Source organism: Nannobrachium achirus (genome assembly GCF_963921795.1).
Source record: "Nannobrachium achirus genome assembly, chromosome: 11".
Lineage (NCBI taxonomy): Eukaryota > Metazoa > Chordata > Actinopteri > Myctophiformes > Myctophidae > Nannobrachium > Nannobrachium achirus.
The window spans coordinates 21,056,577-21,073,714 of record NC_137820.1 but is presented as its reverse complement, the minus strand read 5'-3'; the positions used below and the strand labels follow the sequence as shown (position 1 = coordinate 21,073,714).

General features: G+C 43.9%; 1 protein-coding gene across 1 annotated transcript in view; it reads left to right on the top strand.

Moving 5' to 3' along the window:
- tmem266 (transmembrane protein 266) overlaps positions 1–17,138 on the top strand; it is a 53,706-nt gene that overhangs the window by 21,743 nt on the left and 14,825 nt on the right. Inside the window, exons 4-5 of the mRNA XM_080736450.1 lie at positions 12,888–13,042; positions 15,807–15,880. Coding sequence (XP_080592576.1) covers positions 12,888–13,042; positions 15,807–15,880 — 229 coding nt within the window. The remainder of the gene's footprint in view (positions 1–12,887; positions 13,043–15,806; positions 15,881–17,138) is intronic.

The following is a 17,138-nucleotide window of genomic DNA, read 5'->3' as shown; positions in this document are numbered from 1 at the left end:
GGGTGGTGGGATTTCGTTTTAACTCTGGGCTATATTTTAGATCAGGGGTTTTGTGCGTCACAGACTCCCACATTGACTTCCATTAGCCTATGGAATCCTGTTTCAAATGAATCTGTCATAGGGACCCTGATGTGAAAATATGTCTTGGTTTGAATTAAATTGTGTCTTAAAATGTGTCTCTAAATGTTATAGTAGATACTAGATAGTGGTGATTATTAATAGAAACTCTTGTGCATCCGGTTTTGCCGAGCGTCGCCGTCTACACATGAACACAGTTGGCCCGTGTTCAGGGGGGGGGAAGCTGGGCGGGGAGGTCACTGCTCGTAATCCTACTGGCTCGGGCAGCACCTGTCAGCAAGGAGTGTTGGGCGATAGGAGTAGGATGAAGGCTCTACGTCCTCCTGGTGGGGGCTCCTCACTGGCAGGTGAGTCAGTGCGATACAACAGCAGTGACAACACAGACGTGTGTGTGGGGAGGAATCATTTGGAATAATGATTACATTGGGGAGAAAAAATAATAATAGACACTCTTGGTAATAATTTCAAATGAATTGAACTGAACTGAACTGAACTGAACTGAACTGAACTGAACTGAACTGAACTGAACTGAATTGAATTGTTAGTGAAATTAAACTACCACTCATTTAGCTGGGGACCGCTGGAACTCCCTTAATGACCCCTGTGGCGCACCAGATCCACCTTTGAAAACAACAGATGAAATCATCTATTTTGGATGAGAAAAGTGAATCTATGAGCCCATTCTTGAGTGCCTAATATACAGGCGAGATAATCACATTTTAGTCATGTTATCAGAGATGGATTGGTAAAGTGATGTGTCAAGATTGGCATCTCCCATAATTCTGAATTCTCGGGATAGCGTGACCTCCAAGCTCAGTGGAGCCATGCAGACCTCCTGCCCCCAGTCTCAGGGAACACATCCCATCCTATATATAGGCCTGGCCTATCACCCCCAGATCGGACTGCCACTCGCAGATGTAGCCTCAGGAGCATATGCTACTGATATCCAGGGGAGTGAGAAGGGCGAGGCACTACCGCAATGACAGATGGTTCATATGGGTCAACCATCCCGCCATGACTGGAGGAGACAGGAGAGGCAGGTCCACTCAGAAGAGAAGGAGGGAGGGAGAGAGGGATGGGGAGAGAATGACCCTCCTCCACACTTCCATTCACAAAGCTGACACCCGCAGATTAGAAGGAAATGGCTTTATTTGATGAATGTGTGTGCGTGCGTGCGTGCGTGCGTGCGTATGTGCCTGTGTGCACACGTGCACATATCGTCGTTGTCGGGTGGAAACCTTGTATGTCCAAAACCTTTCGTTTTGTATTTATCATTTAAAAAATGAACTAAACCAGTGAAAACAGCCGATGCGAGGCGTTGTGTGCTTGTAGATCGGCTGTTTTCACTACTTTTGTGCGACGGCCTTGTATGATGAAGCAGGGCTTTACTTTGCAAAAAAAAAAGAAAACATACAAATTTGAAAAATGGAGATACGAGGTTTCTGCCCGACAGTGACGATATGTTTGCGCGTGTGTGCATGCGTGCCCTTGTGTGAATGTGTGAGCATGTGTATGTCCGTACTGGGCAGTATGAGATTAACCCTGAGTAGAGCGGTTCTACCGAGAGGCACAGGGGCTTGCTGTTAGAGTGTTATAGTGAGAAGTCAGGGGATTAGATAAGCTCATGTGTGGCTGGGCCCAGCCCAGATTTATTGCATTACTCTACAGAAAGTGTTCTGAGTACCCAATGGAATAAAGTCCTTTGGCTACTTATCTTGCCACATTGCCTACGCCTGCCACAATGCATCGTGGGTATTACGCTCACTTGCTCATTATCCCGGCCGCAGAATTAAAGTCGAAGGCAGATGTGATAATTATGAAAATCTAGACTGTTGAATGTAGCGCTGAGGGTGCCTGGCAGCATATACCGGTAGCTGGGAATCTTGGCAGCAGCAATAACTCAGAGGTAGAGCCAGACCGATACGGTATGTTGGTGTGTTATGTTGGCCATGGCATTATTCGACTTTTTGCACAACATGGGTATCAGCAATTATGCAGCCTATTTGTCCCTAATTTGAACCACCTAGCCTGCCTATTTTGGGCATGTCATTATAGGTGAACATTTTCAAATGTTTTCAATGCTTAGATCGGCTATTTTTTGAGCGGTGGTCACACCGTCTCCATAGCGTGGCCGTGTGTGTATCCGTGTGTGTCTGTCTGTGTGTCTGTCTGTATGTAGCCTGTGGTGTATGTAGCCTGCTATACCTTTTCTGACCACACATGTTAAGGGAGGGGCGCTGTTCAGGCCAGGCACACTCACACTCACATTCACACACACATAATACACACACACACACGCACGCACGCACGCACGCACGCACGCACGCACGCACGCACGCACGCATGCACGTACGCACGCACGCACGCATGCACGCATGCACGCACGCACGCACGCACACACGCACACACACACACACACACACACACACACACACACACACACACACACACACACACACACACACGCAGCCTCCACCGCTCAGTTCACACAAGTGTGATTTTTTATATTCTATTTTGGAAAAGGTTCAATCAAATCAAAATGTTTCAAATTGATTTTGTACTGGACAAATAGGTAATCATTGGTATGATCTGACCCATAAACCTGGCATTGGTCGTTCCCTGTGAGCCAAAGCTATACCTGCATGCTCCATGTAGATGGTTATCTGAAAAGAGAACCCCCCCCCCCCCCTCTATTTCTGACACACAGAGGAACAGTCCTCTCCATCAAATTGGCTCTGGCGCCTGGCACCATGTGTGACACAATAGATGACATTAGAGTGTGGGGTCTGAGGGTTTGTTAATATTCACAGACATGCAAAGTGTGAGATTGGTTTTTAGGCAGAGAGTGAGCGAGATCAAGTGTTCCAGTGAAAAGCCATTTATCAGGAACAGCTTGTCTGCTGCTCCACACGTGGAGGCCCATCCATCTCCATTTGCCTGGTATCTGAAGCCCATTTCCCTGGGCAAAGGAGACCAGCTTCATATATCGGATCCTAGATAGATGTTCCATACATGGCGTAGGGACTAGGGAGGTTGATATTTCTCATTTTCGCCAGAGCATAGAAATGACAAACATGAATGCAAACGCCAGGTTTAGGCCCCAGCTGAAAGCATCAACTTTCATTTTTGCCATCTGAAATTGATTAGTGCTTTTCATTTGATTGGATCAGTTGCCGCCAAAATGTTGGCTAATTCCCCAGGCATGATACTGTGAGTGATTTATGATGAGGAGATGGAAGCACTAAAATGTCAAATTGATTACCTATGATGATATCAGTCGGAGCTCTATTCAGCATATTTAGTGCTTAGTTGGTTTTTCGCCTCTCAGGGCATCAATCGCTTCCATTGGCCGAGTTAACACAGATGACTCAGCGTTGGTCACACAGGGAAAGAGATTTAGTCAGTTGTTATGTTGCCATTTGTCTTGATTTAATAGTAATTTAGGGCAAAGCTCTCTGCCTTTGCTTTTCCCTGGGCAGCATCGTGTAAATGCTAAAATGCATGGAATGCATGGGAAATTGTACAAGATTTCACTTTGAGTGCATAAAAGCGTGCAAAGGAACGGCCGCAACGGAGGGCTTGTTGTACGGCCTGAATGGAATGAAGTGTTCCAACCTCTGCTAGCCTCAAGGCTGACCGCGGCCGTGGTCCATTTTCCTGTGCTCACGCCTGCTGAGTTCAGCAGATTGGTGTGAATTAGTTGGAGTTTATACTGGGGGAGGTGGTGGAGGTGGAAGAGGGGGGGCTGTTTAGTTATCTAGAGAGAGAACACAAGAGAAAATGGAGAGGAAAACGGCCTTGCTACAGGTCAGATCATTTATAAATGCTACCAAAGCAGAATCCAACGTTGCCTTGTGCACCTTATCAGAAACCACATCTACTCACAATAAAAGCAGCGTGTTCCCCCACACACTAACCACATTCAGGGGAGCGTGATTCTCCCAAAAATGATGCCTGACCTTACGTTTAGGGTGCGTGCGTGTGTAGGAACACTCCTGTATTGTACACCAGTAAGACTCCCTAATCGGGAGATAAGCGACCGTCAGGTCGCAGTGTGATTTTAGGGCAAAATGTGTAGGAGCAGTGTCCAAAAATGTGGTTCAAAAAATCTGCCTGATGGTGGCGCTATATGGGACATCCATATTGATGAGATGAGTGTAGACATACTGTGTACCGATTTGCGTGATTTTAGGGCAAAATCTGTAGGAGCAGTGTCCAAAAATGTGTTTGAAAAAATCGGCCTGATGGTGGCGCTATATGGGACAGATCCATGTTGATGACATGAGTGTAGACATAGTGTGTACCGATTTGTGTGATTTTAGGGCAAAATCTGTAGGAGCAGTGTCCAAAAATGTGTTTTGCAAGAATCGGCCTCATGGTGGCGCTAGAAGAGGGCCATGTGAGAAATGAGGGGTGGGGTCTCCGCGTTGCCTTGGCGGACGAATAGGTACCGGCCCCGGCTCTCCCGGACGCTCCTAGCCCGAGTTACGGCATTTTATGTGAGCTGCAGTGGAGGGGGTCCTCCACTGGGGGCACCACCACTTTGGCATCCGTTCTGGAGCACCAGGAGTCGGTGGTCCCCGGGAATTCCCCGTGAGCAGCCCCGTTGGGGTGGTCATTTGGTCATTTTTGCACATTTGGTCATTTTTTACATCTGGGGGTCCCCCAGGGACCTGGGGGTCCCTGGAGCTCCGGGGGTCCTTGGAGGTTGTAGTTTGGCAGGCAAGGAGTGTGTGTGCAAAATTTGGCATGTATCGGGGCAACGGTTGCGGAGATATGAGCAGGGCAATAGTGTGACGTGTGAGGTGTGACAGACAGACTGACGGACGGACGGACGGACGGACGGACGGACGGACGGACGGACGGACGGACTGACTGACTGACAGTTTGTGGAGGTTTTGACCTCCACAAACGGTCGCAATGATTTCTGAGTAGGGCAGGACAACATATCATAATGTGAGACTTGATATTGTGTAAGTGTTGTCTATTCCTGGTTTTAAAGGGAGCATCACAGTAAAAGTGATGTAATCTTCTGAACTTACCAGCCTACGTCTGGCTTGGTGTGTCCCAATGTCCGTAGTATGAGACTAACGTTACACAAGACTAATGTCATATAGAAAGTACGCAGAGACCGACATCACCACAGCTGATGTCACGGACAGAAGGGCCCATACAAGGAGATATGCATGTGTGTCGTGTTTTATACCATGCGATTTTTTAACTGCCTTTACCCTCTTAGTATTATTATTATGACACGATTATTTATCAAAACTCTTATTGTGTTGTGTAAATAAATATTTTATGAAAGCACAAATGATCATCACCACAATATTGTCACTATAATGAGATCAATAAAGTGTTTGGTCAAAAATATTGTTATTATTAGATTTTGTCCATATTAGGCAGTGAATGTTGTTTTTAGTTTTTCTCCACGCACGCACGCACGCACGCACGCACGCACGCACGCACACTTTGATTGATTGATTGAAGTATTTATTCGTTTTGCATAGGAAAAGGTACAGTTTCATGACAGTACAGTTCACTGATACACGGTCAACTAAAAGGAAACTCAGGGAAGGCATGGCTTATTTCCATTTAGATCCTTCTCTTTAACTCATATAACACACACGTACCCTGCTGCCTCTCTTCTTTAGATCCTGTGTGAGTCGCACCTAATGACTTTACATTGTGTCTCAATTAGAGAAGACAGTATAATGAAAGAGATGCTCCCAGAGATACAGCCTCCCCTCTCCAATAGCTTGGACTGTGTCTCGGACCCGTGCCAAAGCCACGTCCTGCTTGTATGAATGGAGGCCCTGCAGGGTGGTCAGCAGACACCTTGCTCTGTGCCAGTCACTCTCACTGCTGGACAGTAATGAAGTAGCCTACATTTACTTGAGTACTTGTTTTTGAGTATCTGTAATTTTGGAAAGGCTACTTACTGTATGACTTTCACTCCACTACATTTCAAAGACAAATATTGTACTTTTGACTCCACTACATTTCTAGTAAGGAAAAAAGTATGTTATGAATTAACCAATATTGTATGTCTGTAGAATTGGCTAATAGTCACCACCTCTTTTTTTCTTTTTTTTTTTTCTTTTTAAAGATTTGTTTTATGCCTTTATTGGATAGGACAGTAGACCTCAAAGTTTATGCTAACCACCAAAAAATCCATTGTGGTCCATTGTATTAATTATACTCAACTGTGGTTTGTTTGACCATGAGTATATCTATACTGTACTTTGACCATGAGTATATCTATACTGTACTTTGACTGAAGTACTGGGGGTTGAGTACTATGTGTCTGTCCACTCTGTCCTCCATACGTATCGCACGTAGACACATACCACCTCCATTTCAGCATGCTATTGATCTCTCTCATGGTCAACCCCCTCCCCACACACACACACACACACACACACACACACACACACACACACACACACATTTCGATCTCCTCGTCGTTGCTTTACTGCTTCAGCTGCCGGCCCCTTGATGTCTATATTAACCTGTCCACAGTAAACACCAGCCCACATCCCTCATTTCCTCCTCACACAATGGCCTTCAATGTGTGTGTATGCATGTGCATGTGCATGTGCATGTGCATGTGCATGTGCATGTGCATGTGCATGTATTCGCTTGTGCACACGTGACCTTTCCCTGACATATTGCTCGTTCGATCTGCGCTGACCCTGACCATGGGATAGACATAGAGGATGGTGAATTTCCCTTTGCTCTAGCAAAGGCTCCTCCAGTGAAAGAGCCTCACTTCCTCATAAATACTTCAGGTGCCAGCGCTCAAGGTTTAAAGTGATTTCCCCCAAAATTAAGTTTCTGGGCTTGGGAAGTAATCCATCATTGCCATTTACTCTGCTTTCAGACAGGGGTTTTCTTTACAGGTTTATTGAATTAATATATTTTCCGCCTGGCTTCAGGAAGTGGTCTGAATGAATTATGAATGATTCCATATGGTACGAGTTAAATCAGGGCTACTCAACTTAAGATGGCTCAGGGGCCACTCAGCAAAATGCCAAAAGTCAAAGGGCCGCAAGCTAAAAATGACGGTCCCATTTTGAACGTTTACAATGATTTTGTCTAATAATTTGTCTAATAATTAAGGAAACACACAGAAAACAGCCACATTTTGGGTCCAACAACCCAACTGCTGCTATTGTAGAATTGTTTGATTACTAATCATATAGTAGGCCTATATCATTATTAGTACATGTCTTCAACTGGGGGTTAGGGACCCCAATCCTCAGGTTATTACAGGGGGGCTGCCAAATATTTGTGTGATACAGTATAATAGCCTACAGTAGGCTATAATACCTAGCCTACAGTGAGGGTCCCTGCTTTATATCTCTCTCAGCTAAGGGGTCCTTCACCTGAAAAACAACTCCCTGGTTTGTTATATTAATAATATCCAAGATTATGCCATTTTAGCCAAAAATGTTTTAAAAACATAGACCTACAAGCTCACAGCGCGTCGCATCCACGACGCGTTGTGAGCTTGTAGGTCTCCTATTGTAGGTGCGACACCCTTGTACTGCTAAGTATAAATTAGGCTTCTTTCCCAGAACAGAACAGCAGCAGAGAAAGAGAGAGTTGCACCATTGCATCAACACTCAACAGGAAAGTTGTAAAACAGTGAAAACTACTTTGTTTTAAACGCAAGTAGTAGTCCTACAACACCCAGCAACATTGTTGTTTTGTGTGTGCAGATATAGCGCAGAAGCTTTCTTTAACAAAATGATCTCAATCAATACCGTCGGAGATTCGCCAAGAAACGGCCGTTGATTACACTCAGCTGTGCTACTCTGTGACAACAATCAGCGCAGCGGACAATCATGGATGTTATTATAACGCTAATTACTGTACTGCTAATCTTGCATTTTTAACCTGTGCGGCTGCTGCTGCATAGCTAGTTCGTCTGTGTGCACTTCTGCACTGTCTGCCTGCCTGCAGAATGAATGTCCGAGAGTGCTGTCACTGTGGCGACTCGCGTTAAAGATTGGCTTTTGGGGAGGGGGCTGAGATGGTGCATTCAATGTGCCTCGGAAACATAGGATAGAATGAAATACTACATGAAAAAAACGATACAGCCGTGGAGTTTACCGATCCAGACACTCAGCGAATGATACATCATGATTTCAGCCGTCAATTTGTACCGATGCACACTGAGAAATGCTGCGTTCACTCGATAGAATAACTATATTTTTATTAGATCATGACGGGCCGCACAGACATGCGGAAAGGGCCGCATGCGGCCCGCGGGCCGCGGGTTGAGTAGCGCTGAGTTAAATGATGCTTTTCAGTACTGATTGCAAGTGAGGTGTCTCTATGTGAGGCACACCGTCCATCTCTTAAATAATGGCCCACCAATGGCCATTGAGTATGGTGTCAGGGATATCATTAGGCCAATGTTATTTTAAGTCGAATTTACGCTCAATTGTGCAGCAAGATCTGCTATTTCCTGTGCGCGACGTGCCGCGCCCAACACAATATATCAAGCCCTTTATTATTTTGGCTTGAATCCACTGGTGTCTGCAGATTGACACTGACCATATTGACACGGTGGCCATTTTGAGCTTCATACTCATGTGGACCCCTCGACTATGAGGTTAAGAGCAAAATGGCCGTCCTGTGAATATGGCCAGTAGCTGCTCAGGAACAAAGGTGTACTGGGGAACATCTCCATCTCTTCTAATGACAGCATTTGTCTCCACTGTCTATCTCTCTCTCACTTCAGGTGTTGAGCTAATCTGTTGGCATGGGGTGGCACAGAGTTACTGGTGCTGCTGCAGAGGGCTGAGTGTGCCAGTTAGACCCTGAGTGAGCTCATTGACACAGCATGGCCTGGCTCCAGCCACCTCTGCTGACCTTGGCTAAGGTTGGACAGGACCTTAGCTGTCCTCCACCGGAGGTTTTGCTGGAGCTGCAAAATAACTTCTCACACCAAGATCCCCCTCTCTCTCTCTCTCTCTGTCGTTTCTTTGCCACCCGAGCTCTTGCTCCTTCTCTATCTTTTTCTCTATGGTTCCTCTTTCTCTTTCTTTCATAGTTCCCTCTCACAGACAATAACTCTGCCACCTCAGTTCTTTCCACTTCTCTTCTGGCCCACACTCCCAATGCCTTTGACATGGCTGGCGCAAGCTCCCCCTTGTTCTCGCTGTGTGTTGGCTTCTGTGCTGAAGCGAGAGGGTAGCAAATGAATTATATCATTGTCTCTTGTCTGCAGACAGACATTGCCCACAGCTTTCCTCCTATGAGGGACAGGTGAAAATGGATAGCTGCTATGTTTTAAAGTAGACACACAGCCCAGTATGCCTCTTGGGCAGACTCCATAGCCTTTTGGGTCAATTATACTTCATTGTATGATCGTGTTGCTCGCCAAAGATAACTGAGATTGAACCATAATGTTCAAATGAAAATCCACATTACTGTAGCTACCCACCACCTTAAACACACTTACCTTAAACACATCCCACCCACGCTGCCAACCAGCACTACTACCTCCCTTAGTCCCTTTCCAATCCATCTAACTGTATCTGCCTCTCTGTTGTGTGTGCCTTCTCAGTGCGTACGTATGAATGGTTTTTGTTGTGGAATTCACTGTTGTGACAGGAAGGGAAAGCCCTGTGCGCCTCCAGGACATTTGTCATTATTTATTGACCATAAATCCCTGGGGGAGACTTGGCCAGTCACAGTCCCTGATTGGAGGGCACGGGGAGGGGAGCGTATAGGAGCGGGATTTAAGGCTGGCTTGACACTCGCAACTCTAGGCAACTGTGTACCTAGACATAGAGCCAGCACACTGGGGACATTTCCACTCTCCAATCTTATGGAAATATATGGCAATGTGGAGGTAGATGTGTAGGGTTAGTGGTTGAATCGCCAGGGGGATCGCGTCAGCGTGTACAACAGACTGACACCAGGTTTGAGAGGGAATAGAGGGGTCTTAATATTACTGGATTGTCTCCTCCGCCCCACACACTCTGCTGCTCTCTCAACACACAGAGTGTGAACATTATCGGGGTAATCAAATGAGGGCATCATCATCATCACGCTGTTAAGCGATCATCTTTTTGGCCGCGTGACGGAGTGGGCCATGCCGTCCAGATGGTGTGCAGCCACAGTCACACTAGGTGACGTACACCATGTGGTCGGCCAGCCATCCAAACAGCCGGTCGGCCAGCCAGTCAGTCAGTTAGCCAGCCAGCCGACCGATCAGTCAGTCAGTCAGTCAGTCAGTCAGTCAGTCAGTCAGTCAGTCAACTTAAGGTGAAAATAATACCAGGAAGCTCTGAGAACCTAACCTTATTTCACTGAGGCTTGCTGTGGATGTAGTAGTCGAATGTATCTTTGCATGTACATATTATTGTACATATACTGTGTCAGATCTTGCATGATTGATAGAGCTTAGAATACACTTATCAGACAAAACCTTTGTGTGGATATTCGGCCATAAAGGAATGTGGATCACTAGCATCCTTTAAAATTGCCCTGAAAAACCACCTACAGGCAGCAGCCGTTCGCAACTGGTAAAAAAATGAACCTAGCCCAACCCTACCCTCCCCTGCCCTTTCTTTGTATATACTGTTTGTTTAGACTTACTGTTTTCTTTTTTGTTTTTCTTTACATATCTACTGCATAGTACTGTGTTCTATTCGTCTGTCATTCAATGTTATATGAGATACTTCAATGGTTTCCAGTGGAAATAAGCTTAGTCTTTTCATGGATCTCCTTTTAGTAGACCTTGTACCAGTGAACTGTACCGTCATGAAACTGTACCTTTTCCTATGCAAACTTCTAATAAAGTCTTCAATCAATCAATGCTAGTTTAAGCCATAAAACATGTTAATGCTACTGTACATGTATAATCACACTGGGCAGGACAAACAAGCCTTGTTGTTGCTCATGATGATCGTAGATGAAAAAGGATTTCACATGATGTGCTCCAAAAATAGACTCCAGCTTTCTCATGGCTATTCTGGTACATCTGCTGGTCTGGTGCTCGCTGGTAGGCTAGCCTACATGTCGGAACAAAAGGAGAGCTTTCAAAAAGGGAAGAGAACGGCCTGATTAATGTATAATTCATGATCCATCGCACACCAGACGGTGTCGCATACCGAGGTCGATCTGCAAGCTCTCAACACGTTGCATGTGAGCTTGTAGATTGGCCTTTTCTGTGTGCGACAGACGACAGTCATACAACGAAGGATAAATCAGGCTTTTGAATGTACAGTGAAAGGTTTGGGGGATGAGAAGCTTCAATGGCAGGGCAAAACATACAGTTAATATCATGTTGTATCAACATAATATGCCAGAGGAAGCTGAGGAACAGCATATCTATGTTGCGCAACCACATGGTTTCACACTTATATGCCTTCTAGCATGTGTACTTGTACATACATTTTGACCCGCATAAACAGTGTTTGTATGTTGATTGCAGAAAGGCGCCCTCTGCTGAAAAAGTGTTGTATGATCATTAATTGATTGATAGAACAGGACAAATTGCAGCTTTAAATGAACACTTTGCATTGGTGTAAAGTACATTTATTAGTACTGTACTTAAGTACAATTTTGAGGTACTTTAGGAAGTATTTCCAATGTTCAATACTTTTACTTTTACTCCACAACATCTCAGAGGGGAATATTGTACTTTTACTCCACTACAATTATTTGAAAACTTTAGTTACTAGTTACTTTGTAGATTTTGATTATTACTAAAGAAACATACAGTAACCACTTCAGCCCTATGTACATTTATAATAGCCGATCTGCTATTTTCAAAAGATTTTATACATTAGAAAACCTGTGAATCGGAAAACATTCTGCATAATGAGTACTTTCTACTTTTGGTACATTTAGATTTTGATACAAATACTTTTGTACTTTCTCTCAAGCACATTTTTAATTTGGAACTTTTTTTTTTCTTTTTTTTTCTTTTTACTTGCAGATTATCACATATAAATACAGTGCAGGGTTTACATTATTACATGATTTCAAATTTCACATTTCAGCCAATTTCAAAGTCCGTTATTACTGGTGTCATCCTGTTGGGTTTTGTATGCAGTCCATTTTTCCCATTTCTCAAGGAATATTTCTTCTTGTAACCTGAGTTTATGGGTAAATCTCTCCATCACATATATGTTCTCCACAATGCACAGCCACTGCAAGTTGGAGGGTCACTTCTATACCTCAATCTTGTGATTGCTTTTTTGCTGGCTGCCAGCAGCTCCTTGACCAGTAAATATGTCTTCTCTATGTAATTAGGAACTTTTACTTGTAACAGATTATTTCTATATTGCAGTATTTAAACATGCGAGTGCCTTTTTACACCAGTTCCCAGTGTTGTAAAGTACATTTACTTAAGTACGTATAAATGTTGAGGTATTTGTACTTTACTTGAGTATTTCCAATTTGCAATACTATTACTTCTACTCCACTACATTTCGGATCCAAATATTGTACTTTTACTTCACTTCATTTATTTGAAAACTTTAGTTACTTTGCCGTTATAAATTATAATATTACAAAACATAAATAAACCACTTTAAACATTTTGTACTTTTACTTTTGGTACTTTAAGTACTTTTTGATGCCAATACTTTCATACTTTTATTCAAGTACATGTTGAATTCCGGACTTTTACTTTTAACACAAGTACATCTACACTGCAGTATTGACACTTTTACTGAAGTATAAAATGTCATAACTTTTTCCACCTCTGGCTCTTCCCCGTCCCCTCCCTGTCTCCTCTCTGCTCCTTGGCCCTCCTCCTCCTCCTCTCCCTCTGGCTGCAGGTCCAACTGGCTGAAGCCGTGCTGCGGGCGGAGGGCAGCCCTGTGGCAGGTGTGCCTGCTGTCGGCGGGCTTCAACTGTTTCCTGGTGGCCTGTGTCGTTCTGGTGGTGGTGCTGCTGACACTGGAGCTGCTGATTGACACCAAGCTGCTGCAGTGTGAGTGTCCACGTGCGGAGCGGTGCGGGCAACAAATCAATGTGATATAAGCGCAGAATGCCACTATCAGTGTGGCAATATCGACCCATATGGTCCTGAGAGCATATGATATGGACAGGCCGGTATATTCAATGCACACAGTGACTTTTGTCTGTGTGTTCTAAAAGCGGTAGCCACGGCATTAATAAAGCAGGGTTGGGAAGATTGCTTAGCAATCCTACTATCCTATAGAATAGAGAAAACTCACTTTCAGTCTGCAAAGAAATTAAAATATCTCTGGGAACATATCTTTCCTTGGTTTTGGTGGTCATTACACAATATATTTATATGTAAGCCTTTTTTCGATTACATGATGTTGTACAGCTTGATTTGATGAAATAGTATAGCATGGCATTTTCTTTCATTTGGTATTTTAAGGTATTCAAGTGGTTTTGACATTGGACGACATACAGTAGTGTAGCATAGACTTTTTTAAAGTTTTTTTTTTGGATGATATAATGTGTCTATGACATATGACTCCACATTTTTGCAAAGTTTCAGCCCAATCAGAGCCCTGTTGACTTCCATTATAAAATTAGGTAAATATTTCAAAACATATTAAACCTTTATGGGGAAATAAGTTAGTGGAGTTACTTCTGTGGCCAACTGGTAGTGTGCACAAGACATTTTGTGCTGATCTGTCAAGCGGTTCGCAAGATTAACAGGGGACATCCATCCAGACAACCTGAAACAAACGGACAGGACCTCTTATAGACTGCTAGACTCCTGCAGAGAGTAGAGTCTTATATAGGCTATAGGCTATACATGAAGCCAAATCAACATCTTACTATTATTAATATAGCCTATTGTACCAACAGAATGCGAAGTCCTCGTTCATCCACTGGTTCCCGGAAGTAATTTCTCTATGGAGAATAACATTGGGTCATCTTAAAATCGTCTCATATAAGAATCATGGTCTCTGCGATTTTGTCGGGACGTGGCTCTGTATCGTTTACGATAGTCAGTAACTCATATTTGATACAGTCTGTTTCTGGCGAGAATTGAACTAATTCGGTGGCGGTAACATTAGCATTTTCTCGACGTCTGTTGATTCTTCATATCCATATGAGTCAAACCGCAGACATCGTTTGTTTATTTTTGGAACACAGTTCTTAAATGACTTGATTTGAAAAAGGTCTATGGGAATTCAGAATGGGGGCAAAAACGGGACCCAGGTTGAATGTGTAAATGACATCATACTTCGGTGCTCTATTTGTCATAGATGACTGATGTCACAGGCTGCCCACCTGAAATCCTAGATATACACATGGGAGCCTTGTATCTGATTTGATTTCTCAGTGATGTAATGTAATTTGTTTTTGGTTACAGAGTAGATCTTTGCAAAATTATTTATTTTTGCTAATAGTTGTGTCTAGCATTCTGTTATCTTCCCACTGAATGGTAATTCAGTGTCAATTAATTCTCTCTAGTTGAAGGTGTGCTGCTTAGTAAAACGAAATCACCCTCATCTGCATTCATTCACCATTTGGCATCAGGGAGACATCTATCATTAAGTCAGGAGGTCACGATGACCATTACCATGACCACATTACCATGTCTGAGTGAAGACCTCTTGCCCTGTGTGAACACATCCAGAATTCCAGATCCTTACAGAGTCCCCAGGGACGTACTGGAGAGACAAGACGAGCAGAGGGAGACCAAGACAAATGCTTGGTAAACATATAAATTGGGCAATCGAGAGCTGGTCAGTTGGTGAGCGCAGAAAGAAGGACAGGGCTGATGGACAGATCACTGAACACAGCAAACAAAGGCAGATGAGAAGTAGGGATGGGACAATACGCGATATTATCGTTTATTGCGGTTAAAAAAACACTCGCGATAATGGTATCGTGGAGATTTAATTTATCGTGATATCGTCCTCCGTCATGCACTGGGATCAATTAAATTTTATTTGCCGAGCTGCATATCCGGTACCACTTAAATTGGTAAAAGGTACTTAATATACATACTTGATACCGTTTTTTTTCACTCTTTCAAATGTCTTTGCCAAAAAATAGCCGATCTACAAGCTCACAACGCGTCGCGTTGCGACACGTTGTGAGCTTGTAGATCGGCTATTTTTTTGGCAAATGTTCCGCCCCAAGATAATGGATTTTGATTATTGCGATAATATCGTAAATTGCCACAATAATCGTGATATGAAATGTTTATATCATCCCATCCATAATGAGAAGGGGAGCTGGTGCTTGGGGAGGAATGGCTCAGCTGACAGCTCTGATCCGCTGGGAGCTGTCCATAATAAAACTGGTGGATATTAGGCGTATAAATACACAGAATGTGGAGCGAGCGCATGACAGTGTTATGCTGCGTTCAGATGGGCTCAGGCAAGCGGTAGACGGCAAACGGCACCACCTGCTGGACGGTACGGCAAGGTAGAACAAAATATGCCCGACAGAATGGTAGGGCAACATTAATTAATAGGGATTCCGTCCTGTACCACGGTAAAAAGTTAAATTAATTTAACTTTGAACGGCAAGTCTGCCGTTTACCGTCACCGGTTTCGACTGCCGGACTACTGTACCGTTTGCCGTTCTACTCCCGTCCACTAAAATGACTTCGGTTTGCCGTCTACCGCTTGCCTGAGCCCATCTGAACGCAGCATTAGTCATTCACACTTGTCATCTCTGTACCTTTACCAACTGACAACTCATGTGAATGAATAACGCTTTTTGAAAATGTGTTCGTCTCTTGTTCTGTCCCTCAGTTAACAACGCATTCCAGTTTGCCGGTATCATCCACTGGATCAGTCTGGTGATTCTCTCTGTGTTTTTCACTGAGGTGAGTCTCTCTCTCTCTCTCTCTCTCTCTCTCTCTCTCTTAAGCCGTGCTCGAATTATATTTAGTTATGTGCCGGTGTCGTGCCCCGAAAATACCCAATCTACAAGCTCACAACGCGCTGCACAGAGCTGAGAGCTTGTAGATTTTTGGTGCACAACAAACTACATCAAGCCCTTGACCACACAAGCAGGCAGGCTTACTTAAAGCTGATGCAGCGGTGTATTGATCCATGCTACATTGTGCAGTCTGTGGAGACATATAGGAAAGGTGTGCTAGTGAGGTGCACTATAGGTCCTTGAGAGATAACAGGGTTCTTATTTCTAGAGAACTGCATGGTCCTGTTTTTGGGGGGGAAAAACTATCCTAGACATTATTTTTCGGGAGAAATGTGCACTATTTGAGGAGAACTGGGCACTATTTGGGAAGAGCTAGTCAGATCAGAGTTCTCTGTCTATGTTTCGTCTGGTGACATCTACTATATTTCCATTTTTTAGAACCCATTTCTTATCAATCACTTTTTAAACCCATTTCTGGCACCTGTGCAATGGAGCAATTGCAGCAACTGCTCCATTGCACAGTTTCCACACCATTTTTGCCCATATTCCCTGAATTTAGATGTCACCAGACTTGATTGTAAATTGTTATCTGTAGACAGAGATCTCTGATCGTATATTATATGATTGTATATTATATCCTCAGAAAATCAAAGTTAATAAAACGATTCAACTTAATGCTCAAGACTTTAAGTGTTCAGCTCTCAAGAGCCCATTTCTCAATTCTGCCCAGTTAAATCTCTAGGGCCCAACTTATTTTAGTGCCCAGTTCACCTGTATTTGAGTTGCATTTATGGATTTTCATAAAATGCTAACAAGACTATGAAAGCACGCTCCTGTGGGTGCTTTGCCCTGTACTGCTCTTTAAAACTGAAGATGTTGGACTCGAGGCGTGCTGTCTGTCATTCCACAAAGTATCATGCCGGGCATATTAAACCACAAAACATTGGCCATCGTTAAAGGCTGAAACAGTCGCTGCCTTTGTTGATGTATTCTATTGATCCTCAACAAAGCCAGTTTAAAATGCAGATGGGGCTTTTCTCTGCCACTAGTTTTGAATAATGTCAGTGCCTCAGGTGTGAGCCATATTGATTACAGTTTCCCTGGCGCTGGACACATTTGTCTTAGTTCAGTGGTTTCTCAACCTGTGGGCCGGGGCCCTCAGGGTATTGCAAGTGGGCCGACAAATAATTGGCAAAACAAGA